Genomic DNA, 16275 nt, shown 5'->3' on the forward strand with positions numbered 1-16275 from the left:
TTCCCTGCAAACAAAAGATGGCCTCTCCCTTCTTTCCTCCAGGTCTCTGCACAATGTTGCTTTGCCAGAGCCTCCCCTGATCACCCATATAAAACACCGCCCTCTGTCTGCACTAGTTTCCCTCTTAGCGCACATCACCCGAATGTGTTTCTTTACCCCATGTCTCCTAGCCATTATAAGCTCCTTAGTACCGTCTTTATTTGTATATCCCTGCAAATAAAACAATACGTAGCATATAGCAGGTTCTCAATAGATTTGTTGAGTAAACTGACTAGATGAATACAGAGAAACTATGTAGAGAAGAGTCTGAGCTCAGATGTCAGCAACAGGAATAAAAAGAAATGAGGTGGGCAAAATGCGAGATACATGATAAAGGAAGAATTCACAAGCTCTAGTGACTGTACTGGGCAGAAGAGTGTCTCCATAACACTTATGTTTACTTAGAATGTGAGTGTGATATAAAAAGAAACATACTTGGTTTTTTTCCTGGGTTACTGGCAGAGAGCTCCTAAAACTCATGGAAGTTTCTGAGTGACAGAAGCATCTTTTGCCCTTTTCAATCATTTCTGAGTTAATACTAATGAGTTAACTTAACTCATAGATAGTTTTAAAATAGGACTGCTGCTGCTGCTGCTGCTGCTGAGTCACTTCAGTCATGTCTGACTCTGTGCGACCTCATAGATGGCAGCCCACCAGGCTCCCCCATCCCTGGGATTCTCCAGGCAAGAACACTGGAGTGGGTTGCCATTTCCTTCTCCAATGCATAAAAGTGAAAAGTGAAAGTGAAGTCGCTCAGTCATGTCCAACCCTCAACAACCCCATGGACTAGTCACTAGAAAAACCAAGTGGTAAGAAGGTAGGAACTTTCAGCCCTACTCCCACCTCCCATTCTCAACTTCTGGGAGGCAGGGTCCTGGAGACTGACATCTATAAAAACTCTTAACAAGGATACCTGGAAAGCCTTGAGCATAGTGAGTACACTGACTTGCTAGGAGGGTGGCACATCCCACCCTTTCTGTACCTTGCCCTGTACATCTCTTCTATTTGGCTATTCCTGAGTTGTATTATAATAAACCAGTAAATATAAATAAGATATTTTCACAGAACCTGGGCAGGGGTTTTATAGGGACCCCAATTTATAGTCATTGGTCAGCAGTGCAGATGACTGAGAGCCTGGCAGCTGGCATGGGGGCAGTCTTCTGAGACTGAACCCTTTAATCTGTGGAATCTGATGTAGTGTCAGAATTTAACTGAATAGTTAGACACCCAGTTGGTGTCCAGAAAATTAGGTAATTGGTTCCTGGTGCTGGAAAACACTCCAGAGTGACCTTATTTGAAAAGGGGAGTAGAGTTAAGATGAGAGTAGGCCCTGAATCCAATATTGACTTGTGTTCTTATAAAAAGGGAGAAATCTGGACAGACAGGCGCACAGAGAGAACACCATGTGAAGACAGAGGCACCATCTACCAGAAGCTGGGAGAGAGGCATGGAGCAGATCCTTACCCCAGAGTCCCTAGAGGGAGCATGGCCCTATTGATACCTTGGTTTTGGACTTCTAACTTTAGAACTATAACATTATACATTTCTGTTGCTTTAAGCCACATAAGTCGTAGTAATTTGTTATAGCAACCCTAGGAAACTAATACAGGGATTGACTAGATTTGGGAAAAACGAGCCCTCAGGATGAATCACAGGTTTGAAACATAAGTTATTGGAAGAATGGGGCTCCACTGAAAGAAATCAAAGTCCAGAGGGGAAAGTGGCTATAAGAAATGGTTTTAATTTTGGTTTTAGTCTGATAGAATCACAGGATAATCAAATGAATGCCGTAGTGTTATAAACATTACAACACAAAAAAGTAAAAGACAAATCAAAAGATATTGATGCAAGAATCAAAGCTAAAATTTTCCTTTTACCACATTCCAGCCAAATTCAATGAACTCTTTTCAACAATCATGAGCATTTATCTTTGACATCTTTCTTTCCTGTGGCTTATATAACATACTATAGCTTCTACCTCTATGACCATCTGACCATTCCTCTACTAAATCAGCTACTTTCTCAGTCAACTTAGTTCAATGCTGTGAAAGTGCTGCACTCAATATGCCAGCAAATTTGGAAAACTCAGCAGTGGCCACAGGACTAGAAAAGGTCAGTCTTCATTCCAATCCCCAAAAAAGGCAATGCCAAAGAATGCTCAAGCTACCGTACAATTGCACTCATCTCACACGCTAGTAAAGTCATGCTCAAAATTCTCCAAGCCAGGCTTGAACTCCCAGATGTTCAAGCAGGTTTTAGAAAAGGCAGAGGCACCAGAGATCAAATTGCCAACATCCGCTGGATCATGGAGAAAGCAAGAGAATTCCAGAAAAACATCTATTTCTGCTTCATTGACTATGCCAAAGCCTTTGACTGTGTCAATCACAACAAACTGTGGAAAATTCTACAAGAGATGGGAATACCAGACCACCTGACCTGCCTCTTGAGAAACCTGTATGCAGGTCAGGAAGCAATAGTCAGAACTGTACATGGAACAACAGACTGGTTCCAAATAGGAAAAGGAGTATGTCAAGGCTGTATATTGTCACCTTGCTTATTTAACTTATATGCAGAGAACATCAGGAGGAACGCTGGGCTGGAAGAAGCATAAGCTGGAATCAAGATTGCTGGGAAAAATATCAATAACCTCATATATGCAGATGACACCACCCTTATGACAGAAAGTGAAGAGGAACTAAAAAGCCTCTTGATGAAAGTGAAAGAGGAGAGTGAAAAGGTTGGCTTGAAGCTCAACATTCAGAAAACAAAGATCATGGCATCTGGTCCCATCACTTCATGGGAAATAGATGGAAAAACAGTGGAAACAGTGTCAGACTTTATTTTTTGGGGCTCCAAAATCACTGCGGATGCTGACTGCAGCCATGAAATTAAAAGACGCTTACTCCTTGGAAGGAAAGTTATGACCAACCTTGATAGTGTATTAAAAAGCAGAGACATTACTTTGCCAACCAAGGTTCGTCTAGTCAAGGCTATGGTTTTTCCAGTGGTCATGTATGGATGTGAGAGTTGGACTGTGAAGAAAGCTGATTGCCGAAGAATTGATGCTTTTGAACTGTGGTGTTGGAGAAGACTCTTGAGAGTCCCTTGGACTGCAAGGAGATCCAACCAGTCCATTCTAAAGGAGATCAATCCTGGGTGTTCATTGGAAGGACTGATGCTAAAGCTGAAACTCCAATACTTTGGCCACCTCATGTGACGAGTTGACTCACTGGGAAAGACTCTGATGCTGGGAAAGGTTGGGGGCGGGAGGAGAAGGGGACGACAGAGAATGAGATGGCTGGATGGCATCACCGACTCTGTGGACATGAGTTTGAGTGAACTCCAGGAGTTGGTGATGGACAGGGAGGCCTGGCGTGCTGTGATATATGGGGTCGTGGAGAGTCGGACATGACTGAGCGACTGAACTGAACTGAACTGAATCTGAACTACTGATCTTCATGCTTTATGTTCCATTATTTCTGGTTACCTACACAATATCTTAAGAGTCCAGGACTTGTCTACATGGATGCACTGTTATCAGTTTATATTGGACATGTGTTTAGTCAAATACATCTTACCTTTGTACTCAACTGACACATGCTCTTTATTTCATTATGACAACTCCTCTTATATCCTCTCATAGCTAAAATACTTGCTATTTTCCTCTTTCTTATTTAGCACTGTAATAGTCTGTGATTTTTTTTCTTTTGGAATACTTTTAGGAGTCATCCTTCACCTTCATTCTATACTGCAAGCCCAAATTCCAGACCTCTTACATCATTTTAAGATTATTGTAACAGCTTTCTATGTAGTCTGTCTTCAAGCTTTCTTCTCTCTAGGAGAGTGGTTCTCAAATTTCAGTGTCCATACAGATCACATGGAAGTGACTAATAGATTCTTTAGGTATTGCATATTATTTTATTTCTCCAATTAGATTATATGGTCAACAAGGACAGGAATTAATCATGGCTTCTATGTTCTGCTCAGTGTATAACATAATGCCAGGCCACAAAACATATTCAATAGATATTTTACAACTTTAAGACTATGGTTCATTTCTTTTTCTAAATCATTCATAACCTCTAACCAAGAATTATTTCAAAGACATATACCTTAGAATAAAAATCACAAGTTATTTCAAGTGCCTCAAAATGAAAAGCACAAATATTGTCCTCATACCAAGAGACTGCTCTTCAAACTCACACTTCAAGAATGTGTGAGGAAAACATACAGAGAAATCATCAATTACAGAAGGGCATTCCAACTCAAGACACCTGGTCAAGCTTTTCCAAACATATCAACACAACAAAATATCATCTTCGTGTAATGTCACTTACCAGAAATGACCACAGCTTTGTGCTTAAAGAGGTTGGAGTTGTAAACGAACACAGTCAGATGGCAGTGAGCCATCTCACTTAGCCTGTAGGAAAAAGATCAAGCTGCTACTCCCCAGTTATAAGAACTTCTCACAGGAAAGTTAACTCTAAAGGATTATGATTTCTGCTCTAGAGTTAATACATATTTGACCTGTTTTAAGTCTTACCATGTAAGAAAGTTGTGACTTTTGTCGTCTAAAGAAATTTTAAAAGTCTGCTGCAATTTTATGAATCCTCTTTATGCTATCTTATTGCCAAAATTTTCATATAGAAACAATAATTTGAAGCAGAAAAGGGTCTGAGTTAAAGAAATTAACTTTATAGTGACTGTTTTGCCACAGGAAATAAGACTTATGTGCATTATGGCTACAATGAAGAGAAGACAGTAGAGTATCTGGAATCAAAGAAAGGGGGAAATGAAAAGAGTGACAATGCAGAAAAAACACAGAATTAAGAATAGAAAGATGTAGATTTCAATCATGGTGTTCCTAACTAGTCAAGTGATCTTGGCTACCTACCACTTGAGTTTCCTAATCTGCACAAATCTATCTGAATACTAAGATCCTCCAGCCCTAACATTACATATACTTATATACTTTTGACAGTATTTCCATGTCACATGTATTGTCTATTTTTTCCCTTTAATTGAGGTACAGTTGTAAGCCTACAGGGTAGTGTTCCACATGATGGGACAGTTTTGGGTCATAATTATTTACTGAATTAACAACTTTCTACAACTTAAAATCATAATCCACAGATTACGTTTTTAAAAGTAAAGTAGGCATTTACTATATTCATACCCATCATTTGGCAGTTATTTCAGTAGGAAAAACATTCATCCTAGGTCAATACTGATCAAAGGTTATTTTGCAAGTTTCTTAAAATACCACCTTTTCCCCTCTTTTGGGTGTACCTATGATTAACTGATAATCTCTCTCACCACTGGATGTCACTTTTGCTCCAAAGGAAGTCAACCCAACCTAGCCTCAATAATTAGAATCTGATCTCTAAGATACTTACCTCTAAAGCCTCAACATAAAAGTTTTTCTGTGAAAGATAAAATCAGCCCTTGTAATTTCTAATGATTTCCAGCTAAATCTGGCTTCAGATGCTTTTAGGCTTCAAACAGTACAAGGAGGCCTAAGTAGGATTTCTGAGATCATCCCAAGCCCTGAAATAACTTCACTAAAACCCCATCAATACCCATACACTGCTCAGTACTTATATGGACAGAAGGAAAGAGAAAGAGAAGTGACAGACTCAAGGGAAAAAACAATGAAACAACGTAAGTATTTATAAGAAAGTGAAGTCGCTCAGTCGTGTCTGACTCTTTGCGATCCCATGGACTGTGGTCTACGAGGTTTCTCCATCCATGGGATTTTTCAGGCAAGAGTACTGGAGTGTGTTGCCATTTCCTTCTCCAGGGGATCTTCCTGACTCAGGGATTGAACCCAGGTCTCCTGCATTGCAGGCAGATGCTTTACCCTCTGAGCTACCAGGGAAGCCCCAAGTATTTATATTTGAGTATAAAACACTGGTATTCCTACATAGTTAAGTACTATTTTATAATCTCACTGTTATACTACTTTTAGCATAAAAGAAAGAGAAACGAACTATTCATAAACCAAGAAAGTGGGGAAGTAACAACATTTAGGTTTCTCATGTTGTCACTCCAACTATCAGGACAAATTTGGCAAATATCTAATAACAAATATTATAAACAAGTCACTAGGAACTGCGTCCTTTATTTCCAAATCCAGAATATGTAAATGATATACAGTTCTCTTAAACAAATATGAACAGCTACCAATAAACATACAGACATTAAGATAACAGTCTGTATATGTCTTAAAGTACCTTCCTCTCATTTTAGACCTTCTCACTTTCTCACACCCATGCCAGTACTAAGAGAACTTATGAAATGAAGGCAAAATAACTCAATTGTGGGATTTTTTTTTTTTTTACTACGTTCCCCTTCACCCAACATACATGTGACAATCTTGCTGAAAATGATTGCTGAATTGCTGCCATAGTGATCCATGGTTACTAATAGGGCTATGCTGCATTCCTTGGGTCTGCAGTTGTAAAAACCACTGACTTAGATGAATCACCTGGCTACATTATTTCCATGATGCCCTGGACTAAAGTTTTTAGGTTCTGGAGAAAATATGCCTGCAAAGATGAAGTTTTAATAAGATTATGAGTGTGGGAACTATCACAGGTGTTTCAGAAGCCAGGGGAGTCCTAGTTCCTTCTGCTGGGGTTCGGAGATACTTGCTCCTATATTCCTGAGTTGGAAACAAAAATGTATTGGAACCACAAAAACAATGTTACAAGAACTGGTTAAGCACAGCTGAAACAGACCTAATCACACTGCATTTTAAGTGAAGAATGAGTTAAATGAGTCTTGTATGGGCTGGTCTGAAACTATCAATGAAAACTACCATTTCTGTGGAAAAACATATGTGGGTTCTGAAAAACTGACTTGTACACATATTTTGAAATAAACCTGTTGAGTAGTTTGCATGTTCCCAATTTATCTTTGCAAAGTTGACAGCAAAATGTCATGTTTAAATATCAAACTTAACATACCACTAAAGTCTGTCTTAATTATATATTTTATTCTCCTAAAACAGTTATGTTTTTACTCTACAGAAATAATTTAATAAGAATCACTTGCCTTTTTTTGGGCAATTGCAGCTCGCTGCAATTTCTCTTTAGCTTGATTATACTTTTCTTCTCTGTCAGTGATACGTTCATGAAGCTTATGCTTTTCTTCCAACCACTGCATTTGCTTCTCTTCCAATGCCCTGTCAGAGAATGTATGCAAAAAACCCTTACAATTAAATAGATATTACCACAAGTATAATCAAACTCACTACCTCCTTCTTCACCACATCCTTCCTTATCCAACACAGGCATTCTTGCATGACCACGTATTTCCTAACACCACCATTAGTGACTGTTTTCTATGAGTCAGCCACTGTGCTTATTAAAACAGTACATGTACTACATCATTTATTCTTCATAAAAATCTTTTTATTTTTTAAAGGAAGGATAATTGCTTTACAGGAGTTTGCTGTTTTCTGTCAAACCTCAACATGACTCACCCATAGGTATGCATACATCCCCTCCCTTTTGAACCTCCCTCCCATCTCCCTCCCCATCCCATCTAGCTTTACACAGAACCCTTGTTTGAGTTTCCTGAGCCATACAGAAAATTCCTGTTGGCTACCTATTTTACATATGGCAATGTAAGTCACCCTCTCCTCACGTCCGTAAGTCTGTTCTCTATGTCTGTTTCTCCACTGCTGCCCTGTAAATAAATTCTTCAATACCATTTTTCTAGATCCCGTATATATGCATTCAGTTCAGTCGTTCAGTCATGTCCAGCTCTTTGTGACCCTGTGAACCGCAGCACACCAGGCCTCCCTGTCCATCACCAACTCCCGGAGTCCACCCAAACCCATGTCCATTGAGTCGGTGATGCCATCCAACCATCTCATCCTCTGTCTCCCCCTTCTCCTCCTGCCCTCAATCTTTCCCAGCATCAGGGTCTTTCCAAATGAGTCAGCTCTTCACATCAGTTGGCCAAAGTACTGGAGTTTCAGCTTCAACATCAGTCCTTCCAATGAACACCCAGGACTGGTCTCCTTTAGAATGGACTGGTTGGATCTCCTTGCAGTCCAAGGGACTCTCAAGAGTCTTCTCCAACACCACAGTTCAAAGGCATCAATTCTTTGGCACTCAGCTTTCTTTACAGTCCAACTCTCACATCCATACATGACCACTGGAAAAACCATAGCCTTGACTAGGTGGACCTTTGTTGGCAAAGTAATGTCTCTGCTTTTTAATATGATGTCTAGGTTGGTCATAACTTTCCTTCCAAGAAGTAAGCGTCTTTTAATTTCATGGCTGCAATCAGCATCTGCACTGATTTTGGAGCCCAGAAAAATAAAGTCAGCCACTGTTTCCACTGTTTCCCCATCTATTTGCCATGAAGTGGTGGGACCGGATGCCATGATCTTAGTTTTCTGAATGCTGAGTTTTAAGCCAACTTTTTCACTCTCCTCTTTCACTTTCATCAAGAGGCCCTTTAGTTCTTCTTCACCTCGATACCACCAAGATATTAAAAACTGAGCCCAGTAAAGATGGCTAAAATCAGCATTGTTATCAAGTCTTAATGTGGTATGTTTTCTAGCGAGAGTAAATTTCATATACATGCTATTTTATAATAACATCATAACAACTTACATCTTTAAAGCTCTTCTGTATACTTTATGACTTTTTGTATCCTCACTATAGACAGTACAAATGAGATATACAAACCCTGAGGAGTCAAACTGCGTGACTAAGGTCATACAGATTTTAAGTGTCTTCGCTGGGACCAAAATCACATCTTATTGACCCCTAGTCCAGCTATTTTCTGCTATGTAATCCTGTAAATGGGCTTCCCTGGTGGCTCAGTGGTAGAGAATCCGCCTGCATGCAGGAGAAGAGGGTTCCACTGCTGGGTTGGGAAGATCCCTGGAGAAGGAAATGGCAACCCACTCTAGTAGTCTTGCCTGGGAAATCCTGTGGAAAGAGGAGCCTGGCAGGCTATAGTTCATGGGGTCGCAAAAAGTTGGACACAACTTAGCGACTAAACAACAATCCTATGAATAACATTCAGAAACCAATGATAAGTTGGTTAAATTTGATAGCTATCCTGTTATTAGAATTCTTAAGCACATTTGAAATCAAACACTTAAAGATTTAAAGGATCCACAAAACTTAAAGAGTTCCAAGATACAAATTTCTATTTTTTTTGCAAAATATAAGCAAAATAATTTGGACTCTGTGGTATGTCACATTATGGACAGTTATCTTGCTTACTATTCTTGAAATTCAACCACATATACGAAGCCATGGACAAGCCTTAAAAAAATGAAAAACTGAAAATAAGAAAAAAAAATTTTATGTGGCAAGCAGCCTTCAGAAGAAAAAATGTGAAAAGAATAATGTTTTATAGATTCAAAAACTTATAATGATATGTTATAATAACAAAGCAAATACAAAATAGTAGTTTTCTACCGTATATAAACAAAAGTTTCCAGGGAAATCCTGATCACCACAATCATCTCCCTACAGTTTACCAGACTGTCGACCACTAAGAGATTTCAAGATCAAAAAATATAAACACATATGAGCTTTTCAAAGAGAAAACCCAAAAGATGCTAATTCTAATTCTAGGAAGTAAATTGTACACATCAAAAATTTTGTTTCTGACTTCAGGCATTCATAAAAATTTATATATTTGAAGTAAGAAATGTATTGATTTACTCAATGAATAAAGAAGTGTTTCTTGAAGGTTTTCAAAATACTGTGGTCAGGCAGAATTTTAAGAGGTCTTTTCTTTTTTTTTCAAAAGCAATCTCAGAGTTCTAAAAGCTCATCTCTAGAAAGAGAAAATACATTACCTAAAACCACTGTACATGTCAATGGGGTATTTTAACTAGTTATCAAAATACATTTAACACTGGAAACATCGTTAAAAGAACTACATATAATACAGCAGAAAGAAGAAACAATTTGTACATAAAAAAAGCAAACTCTACTTTTCAACTTCTAGTTGTGCTTTTTCAGCTTGGCTTCTTAAATTTCGGCATTCCTGTTTTAACCTCTCCACCATTTCCTTCAGTATTTGGTTTGAATTCAGCAACTCATTTTCTGACTGTGCCAGTGAGGTCACTTGGATCTGCAAACCACTGATTTGCTTAAAAGAGAAGAAGAGAAACATAAACAAATGCAACAGAATATGAGAGACATAGAAGACACTAAGCATCTTCCCTCACCAATGTCCCAACCAACTGATGTGCCCTTGGGGATACCCTGGAACAAAATAATAAAAAGCAGCAGCATTAGGATCATTTCATAATATAACCAGAGACTATAAAGAATCTTATTACTCAATCTGCAAATGAGTCCTCTCTTCTCTTGCCCAAATAAGCAGGCCAGAAGAGGTACTAGACATGGGGAGAAGGGTCCTTAGAAAGAGAGCAGTGAGGTGAGCAAAGAGAATCCAAATATGAGTCTCCCAGCCTCCTAGGAAAGAACAGGTTTTAAAAGGTGAGCTGGGAAAGCTGTTAAGAAAATCCATCTCATACTCCCACAAACCTTGTGATTAGCACTCCATCAGGGGGTTCTGCTTTCTGAACAGTCAGAAATCATAAATACAGAAAGGCTCACTCTCACATTGTTTCTGAGTAGTTTTCAAGCATTCTATACATCAGTGTTGGGCAGAAGAAAGATGATTTGAGAAACCTAATGAATGGTAGGGATTCCTTTGCCTCCAGAACCATTTATCAAACTGAGAAATGTCACTCAGGCTTCTCTATCCCAGTTTACCTTTATCTGGGAGTACTTTTTTTCATGAAAAGTAGTTGATTATCTAGTTACAAATTAACAGGCTTGGAGATTCACATCACTGCTCTTAAGTTCTATCCAAATAACACATTTGGGACATATTTATACCTACTTCTTGCAAAAGCCATTTTAAAAATTAATAAACAAGTTTTCATTTTTCTTTCACTTTCTTCTACCTCTAAAAGCCATTCTCTCTCTGAGAGAAGTTAGGAGGCAGAGAGTTTAAGTGATTTCAGATCAAAAGAATCCATTATAAGACTCAAGAGTCAAAAGAAACTAGATTCTTTATGCAATAAAGAAGAAATAATTCCATTACTTTCTGATGGTAACAAAGCCACCTACAGAATTATATAGGATAAAAAGCAATCATCAGAAAAATAAAAAGGTATGTCTCAGATTTCTATTTTAGAATGAATTTCTCCAGAAGAACTATTCAGTATTTTTAACTTCAGCTGTAAATATTAAATCTGTATTATAGATGGCTGAACAAGCAACCTTCAAAGAGCTTAATACTTTTCCATATCTTCAGGACAGAAAACCCAATGCCAAAGAAACTAGGTAACTTCTGAGTATTAAACATTATGCCCTCCTACTTCAGACTCAGAAACCATAACTATATATGCAAAGCATAAATTCTAAAAATGGAATTTTCACTCCTAATATGTTTTGCACATATAAATCTTTCCTGAACCCAAACAACTTGAATTTCCTTCCATAAATACAACTCCTTAGATTTCACAGGGATGTAATAAAAAAATAGCTTATGGAATAAGAAATGCAAAGTTACAAGTCAATCACACAAGTAACTCAAAACAGGGATGATCTTTCTAATTCATTTTTTAAATTCATAATATCAAAATTCTGTCCTTAAAAAACTGATCTTGGGACTTCTCTGATGGTCCAGTGGTTAATAATATGACTGTCAATGCAGGGCACAAGGGTTCAATCCCTGGTCCCAGGAAGATTCCACATGACACGGGGCAACTAAGCCCACGTGCCACAAGTGCTAAGCCCACACACCACAATTACTGAAGCCCAAGCACCCTAGGGCCCATGCTCCACAATAGATGAAGCCACAGTAATGGGAAGCCTGCACGCCGCAACCAGGGAGCAGTCCCCGCTCACTGCAACTAGAAAGACTGCGTGAAGCAAGGAAGACTCAGCACAGCCATGAGTAAATAAATAGCAATAAAAAACTGATCATGGGCCAGAGCATACAAATATTTTAAGAAAAACAGCAATTAGCAAAAGAAACTTAATAAACTAGAGCTTAAAGAGGTTTAAACACTTTATCTTTACATATCAACCTCATCAATTATCAATTGAAATATTTTCAGAATTCTTATATATATTTAAAGAAGCACTTAAAAAAATAAAAACAGTATGTTTGCTAAAATAATACCTGTTTCAGGTCAGAATTTTCTTTTTTTTCTTTTTCTGCATTTTCAATATCCAAAATTTGTTGTTGAAGTTTTAACCTAAAAGTCACAACCCAACAAAAGTTATTATTAAAAATCCATAGTTCATATATTTCACTGAGTTAGACAATCATCTTATTGAGTGCTCATATTGACATGACATTGTCTTTATGCAAAGTGGTAGATTCAAAAGCAAAGATTTTGACTTCAGGCAGCCAACTTGTGTTCATATATAAATAAAATGTAACAAGTTTCTACTTCTGCTATGAAAAAATCTATGAACTATGGACACAGAGAAGATGAGAAATCAATTCTATCTAGAAGGATGAAAGATTACTACATGGAGATGTAACTCTGGTGGGTAGGGTTCTGACAAACACAGGGAACAGCCTGAACAAAAGGCTTTGGTGGAGAAGAGCACGATGAGGTTAGTAAGCAAGAGAAAGAAGTCCAGTTCAGGAGGAGCCATCTCACAGCCAGGCAGTGCTTCACAATTTACAACATGCTTTCAGATATACTGCTGCTTCATTTTCATTCCACTAGATTATGCAGCTTCTAAATGTATCTTTAAAGCCTACCATGATGTCCAGAGTATAACAGACAACCTTTAATTAAGGTTGGCCAGTTTAGTAATTTCTCACAATAGTTCTATGGAAGTAACAAGAGTCATCTTTATAATTCCAAATAATACAGAAAGAAAGACTGAGGCTTAGCTAAGTCAGGCCCAAATCACATGGCTACCAAGTAGCCAAATTAAGATGGGACAAAGGTCTTCTCATATCTAAGTATTCCTGTGTCCCACTTCCATTATGCTGCAATTATACTGATTTTAAATCCAGAATTTAAAAGGAAACTACCTAGTACAAGACAACATACTATGTTCTGTAAAATACATTGAGTTTTCATCTCTGAGGTGAAAGAACACTTACACAATTTGTGTCCTCTTCAAAAGGAATGATACATTCTCAGGCAAAACCTTACAAACACAGTGCATCCCTGGTGACCAAAGGACTAACCTCATGAGAAAGACTTTACACTAATTAGCTTTGACAGGATAAGCTTTCAACCCTCCCTTTTAAAAATCCTTCAAACACTTATCTCAAATATAATTTGTTTGGCACGTACTCTTTATAGTTTAGTATTAATAGCATGCCTTTTCAACCTAATTAAAACTGCTTCTTGGGAAGACAACATTCTCAAGGGCCTAGAGCTGTGCTTTAAACACTAATAAAGATTCAATAAGTATTTGCCGATAGACTAAATGAACCAACTCAAATCTTGGATTAGATATTTAAATGCACAAGGTGGCTGGACAATATGACATGGAAGAAACGATTAAATACACTGCTCCTGAGATAGGTACATACAAAGCCAGAAACAACTGTTCTAAAGGAAGAGAGCCAGTCTTGCTCTGCCTGTGCTCCTTTGACAGGACCAGTCACACTCTGATTCTATAAGTCTATCTATACGTAATGCTCTCAAACCTGTGCATTTTTCCCTTAAATGTTTATGGTAGTATTAACTTGGCACTTTTAGGTTACTGAGTTAATAAAGGTTTCTTTCTACGTAACCATGAAGATGAAAACAGAGGAGAAAACACTGTGGGTCCTCGCTCAGTTCCAGAGTTAAAGTGAGGCTTCAAATATATCTTGGCTCTTGTCAAGATTTTGGATACACCTGGTAATCAGTTAAGAAACAAGACCCAGTTATGAAAGCATTAGTGAATGCTTTGTAAATACATTATGTAGACATGAAGAGAAACAAAAATGCCCTACATACAAAAATCGAAGCCAAAGAAACCAAAAAATGATACAGTATCTGACAATCATTAAACATGAAAGAGGTAAGAATATCATTTCGGTAGACTGTAAAAGATGACCTACATAATTCTCTTCAGTTCACTTTGCTGAAGCAGTGCCGGGTTAGAATTCACAACTGATTGGAGATCTTTATTTCTTTAAGGAGAAAATTAGTCCTTGATTTAAGATCAGTATAGTTAGGATTCTAAGGGATATTTACATTCAATAAAAAGTAACCTTAACAGGGATAAACTCAATGGTCTTAAATTTCAGTAACAGTAAGAGTTCAAAACATGTAGACATTATTTTGAAAAAGTGCTGAAGATGATTAGAAGGTTTTGAACAGTCAAAGGGTATCACAAGCCAAAAGAAAATAAGTTTTAAAAGTACAAAGTATAAAAGAAAGTACAATTAATTTTCATAAAAGGATCAGTGAAGACTACATAAGAGAAATGCAATCTGAACTGAATCTTTCAGGCAAAATAAGAGTCTGAGGAGAAGGTAGAGGTGAAGAAGGGGGTAACTGCTGAAGCAGGACTCCAGAGGAAACAAAGGGGTGGGATGAAAAGCACTACTTACTTTGGATATAAAGGGAGAAAAGAATCTTAATAGAAAGGGAGGAGAGATTGTAAAGATACAGGAATTCTCAGATAGTAGGAAGTGGAAAAAATTCATATCCAGGATCCTTTGCTCAGGTAAAAGTAAGAGCACGGTGGAACAGTGGACACAGTTTCCAAGCTGTATGGCAGCAGGGGAACCAGCCTAAGAGACTGGAGGAGTTTTTTAAAAAAGTACAAGAACTATCAGTTTCATTATCTTCAGTGAAAATGGGGTGGAAAAAGAAAAAAAAAAAGTGTCTGAAATTACTGGCTCTAAGAGATGACAAAGTCTCCAAACCACGGCTAAGTGAAAGGGCTTAGAATAAAGATGAAGAATGCCAGAATTAAGATAAAATGGCTAAGGTGTTAGAAGAGTCAAGAATGTGAATAGTATGGTCAATAAGAATGATGGGAAAGGACAGAAAATAGAGAAAAACTGAAACAGAAGTGAAGGTCCTCAGGGACCATTGGGGAATATTCTATATGTCAGTAACTGGTAGAAAAAAAAAGACAGGCATGAGATGGACGTAAGGAACATCAAAGGAAAGGCTATTTTAACCAAAGTTAGTCAAACAATTGCAGGCGGATTCTTTACCAGCAGAGTCAGAAAGCTGAGTGCCAAAGAATTGATGCTTTTGAACTGTGGTGTTGAAGAAGACTCTGAAGGGTCCCGTGGACTGCAAGGAGATCCAACCAGTCAATCCTAAAGAAAATCAGATCTGAATATTCATTGGAAGGACTGATGTTGAAGCTGAAACTCCACCTGATGCAAAGAACTGACTCACTGGAAAAGACCCTGATGCTGGGAAAGATTGAGGGCAGGAGAAGGGGACAACAGAGGATGAGATGGTTGGATTTCATCAGCGACTCAATGGACATGAGTTTGAGCAAGCTCTGAGAGTTGGTGATGGACAGGGAAGTCTGGTGTGCTGCAGTCCATGGGGTCGCAAAGAGTCGGACACAACTGAGGAACTGAAATGAACAGAACTGACTCAAACAATGGTCTGAAAGTAAGAGTGGGATTCACAAGAAGTGAATTTTCTTCTTGGTCCCGAGTTGTAGGAGAGAGGATGGAGAAATAATTTCTACTTAAAAATGCTGCCAGGCAATATACCATCAGGACAATGTTATCAGTAAGGGGGGTGTTTCAAAAATGTGGAGACTATAAAAAAATTTATTGGTAATGGGGCAGATTTCAGAGGCTACAGCAAAAATTGTTAATGGATTGCTGATGGTGAGAAGCTGAAAGGTAAAGGGTAAGTGGAGGAATGAGAAACTATGAGATCAAGTACTTTACACTTTGAAAGTAATTATGAATGAAACTATATTTGGTAAGCACACTGGAAGACCAAAGTACAGAGTATGCAGCTGCAGAAAAGTTCAATGGGAAACATTTAGAGTAACAGTGAGATGGAGCTGTCCTAAGTTCTCTTCAAAGTTCCCTTGTGCTAACTACTGCCTAAGTTTTCTATGACAGACAGCTGATGTATGTCATTTCAACATTCAATAACTACTTACTGAGTACCTACAAATGCAGAACCCAGTCCTAAGTGTTGCAGATACACCAGAGAATAACAGACAAAACCCCGTCTTTAAGGAACTTACAGTCCAACAGCACTGTCTGATAGCTTTCTTTAAC

General features: G+C 38.1%; 1 protein-coding gene across 11 annotated transcripts in view; it reads right to left on the minus strand.

Moving 5' to 3' along the window:
* The window catches only part of CEP83 (centrosomal protein 83), a 146013-nt gene that overhangs the window by 24318 nt on the left and 105420 nt on the right, over window positions 1-16275 (minus strand). For 9 of the 11 annotated variants that reach the window (XR_008681825.2, XR_008681820.2, XR_016037560.1 and 6 more), the window contains 3 exons: window positions 12223-12298; window positions 10013-10170; window positions 7096-7225 (listed from right to left, as the gene is read on the minus strand). Coding sequence is in view for 6 of the 11 variants with exons in the window: in XM_088836864.1 (XP_088692990.1) it covers window positions 7096-7225; window positions 10013-10170; window positions 12223-12298 (364 nt within the window). In the remaining 5 variants the exon portion in view is untranslated. Of the gene's footprint in view, window positions 1-4376; window positions 4460-7095; window positions 7226-10012; window positions 10171-12222; window positions 12299-16275 lie in introns of all 11 variants that reach the window. The other 2 variants (XR_008681830.2, XR_008681829.2) reach the window with 1 other exon arrangement.

The sequence above is a fragment of the Moschus berezovskii genome, chromosome 6 (genome assembly GCF_049115385.1).
Source record: "Moschus berezovskii isolate FMDL1 chromosome 6, NW_MosBer_1.0, whole genome shotgun sequence".
Classification (NCBI taxonomy): Eukaryota; Metazoa; Chordata; class Mammalia; order Artiodactyla; family Moschidae; genus Moschus; species Moschus berezovskii.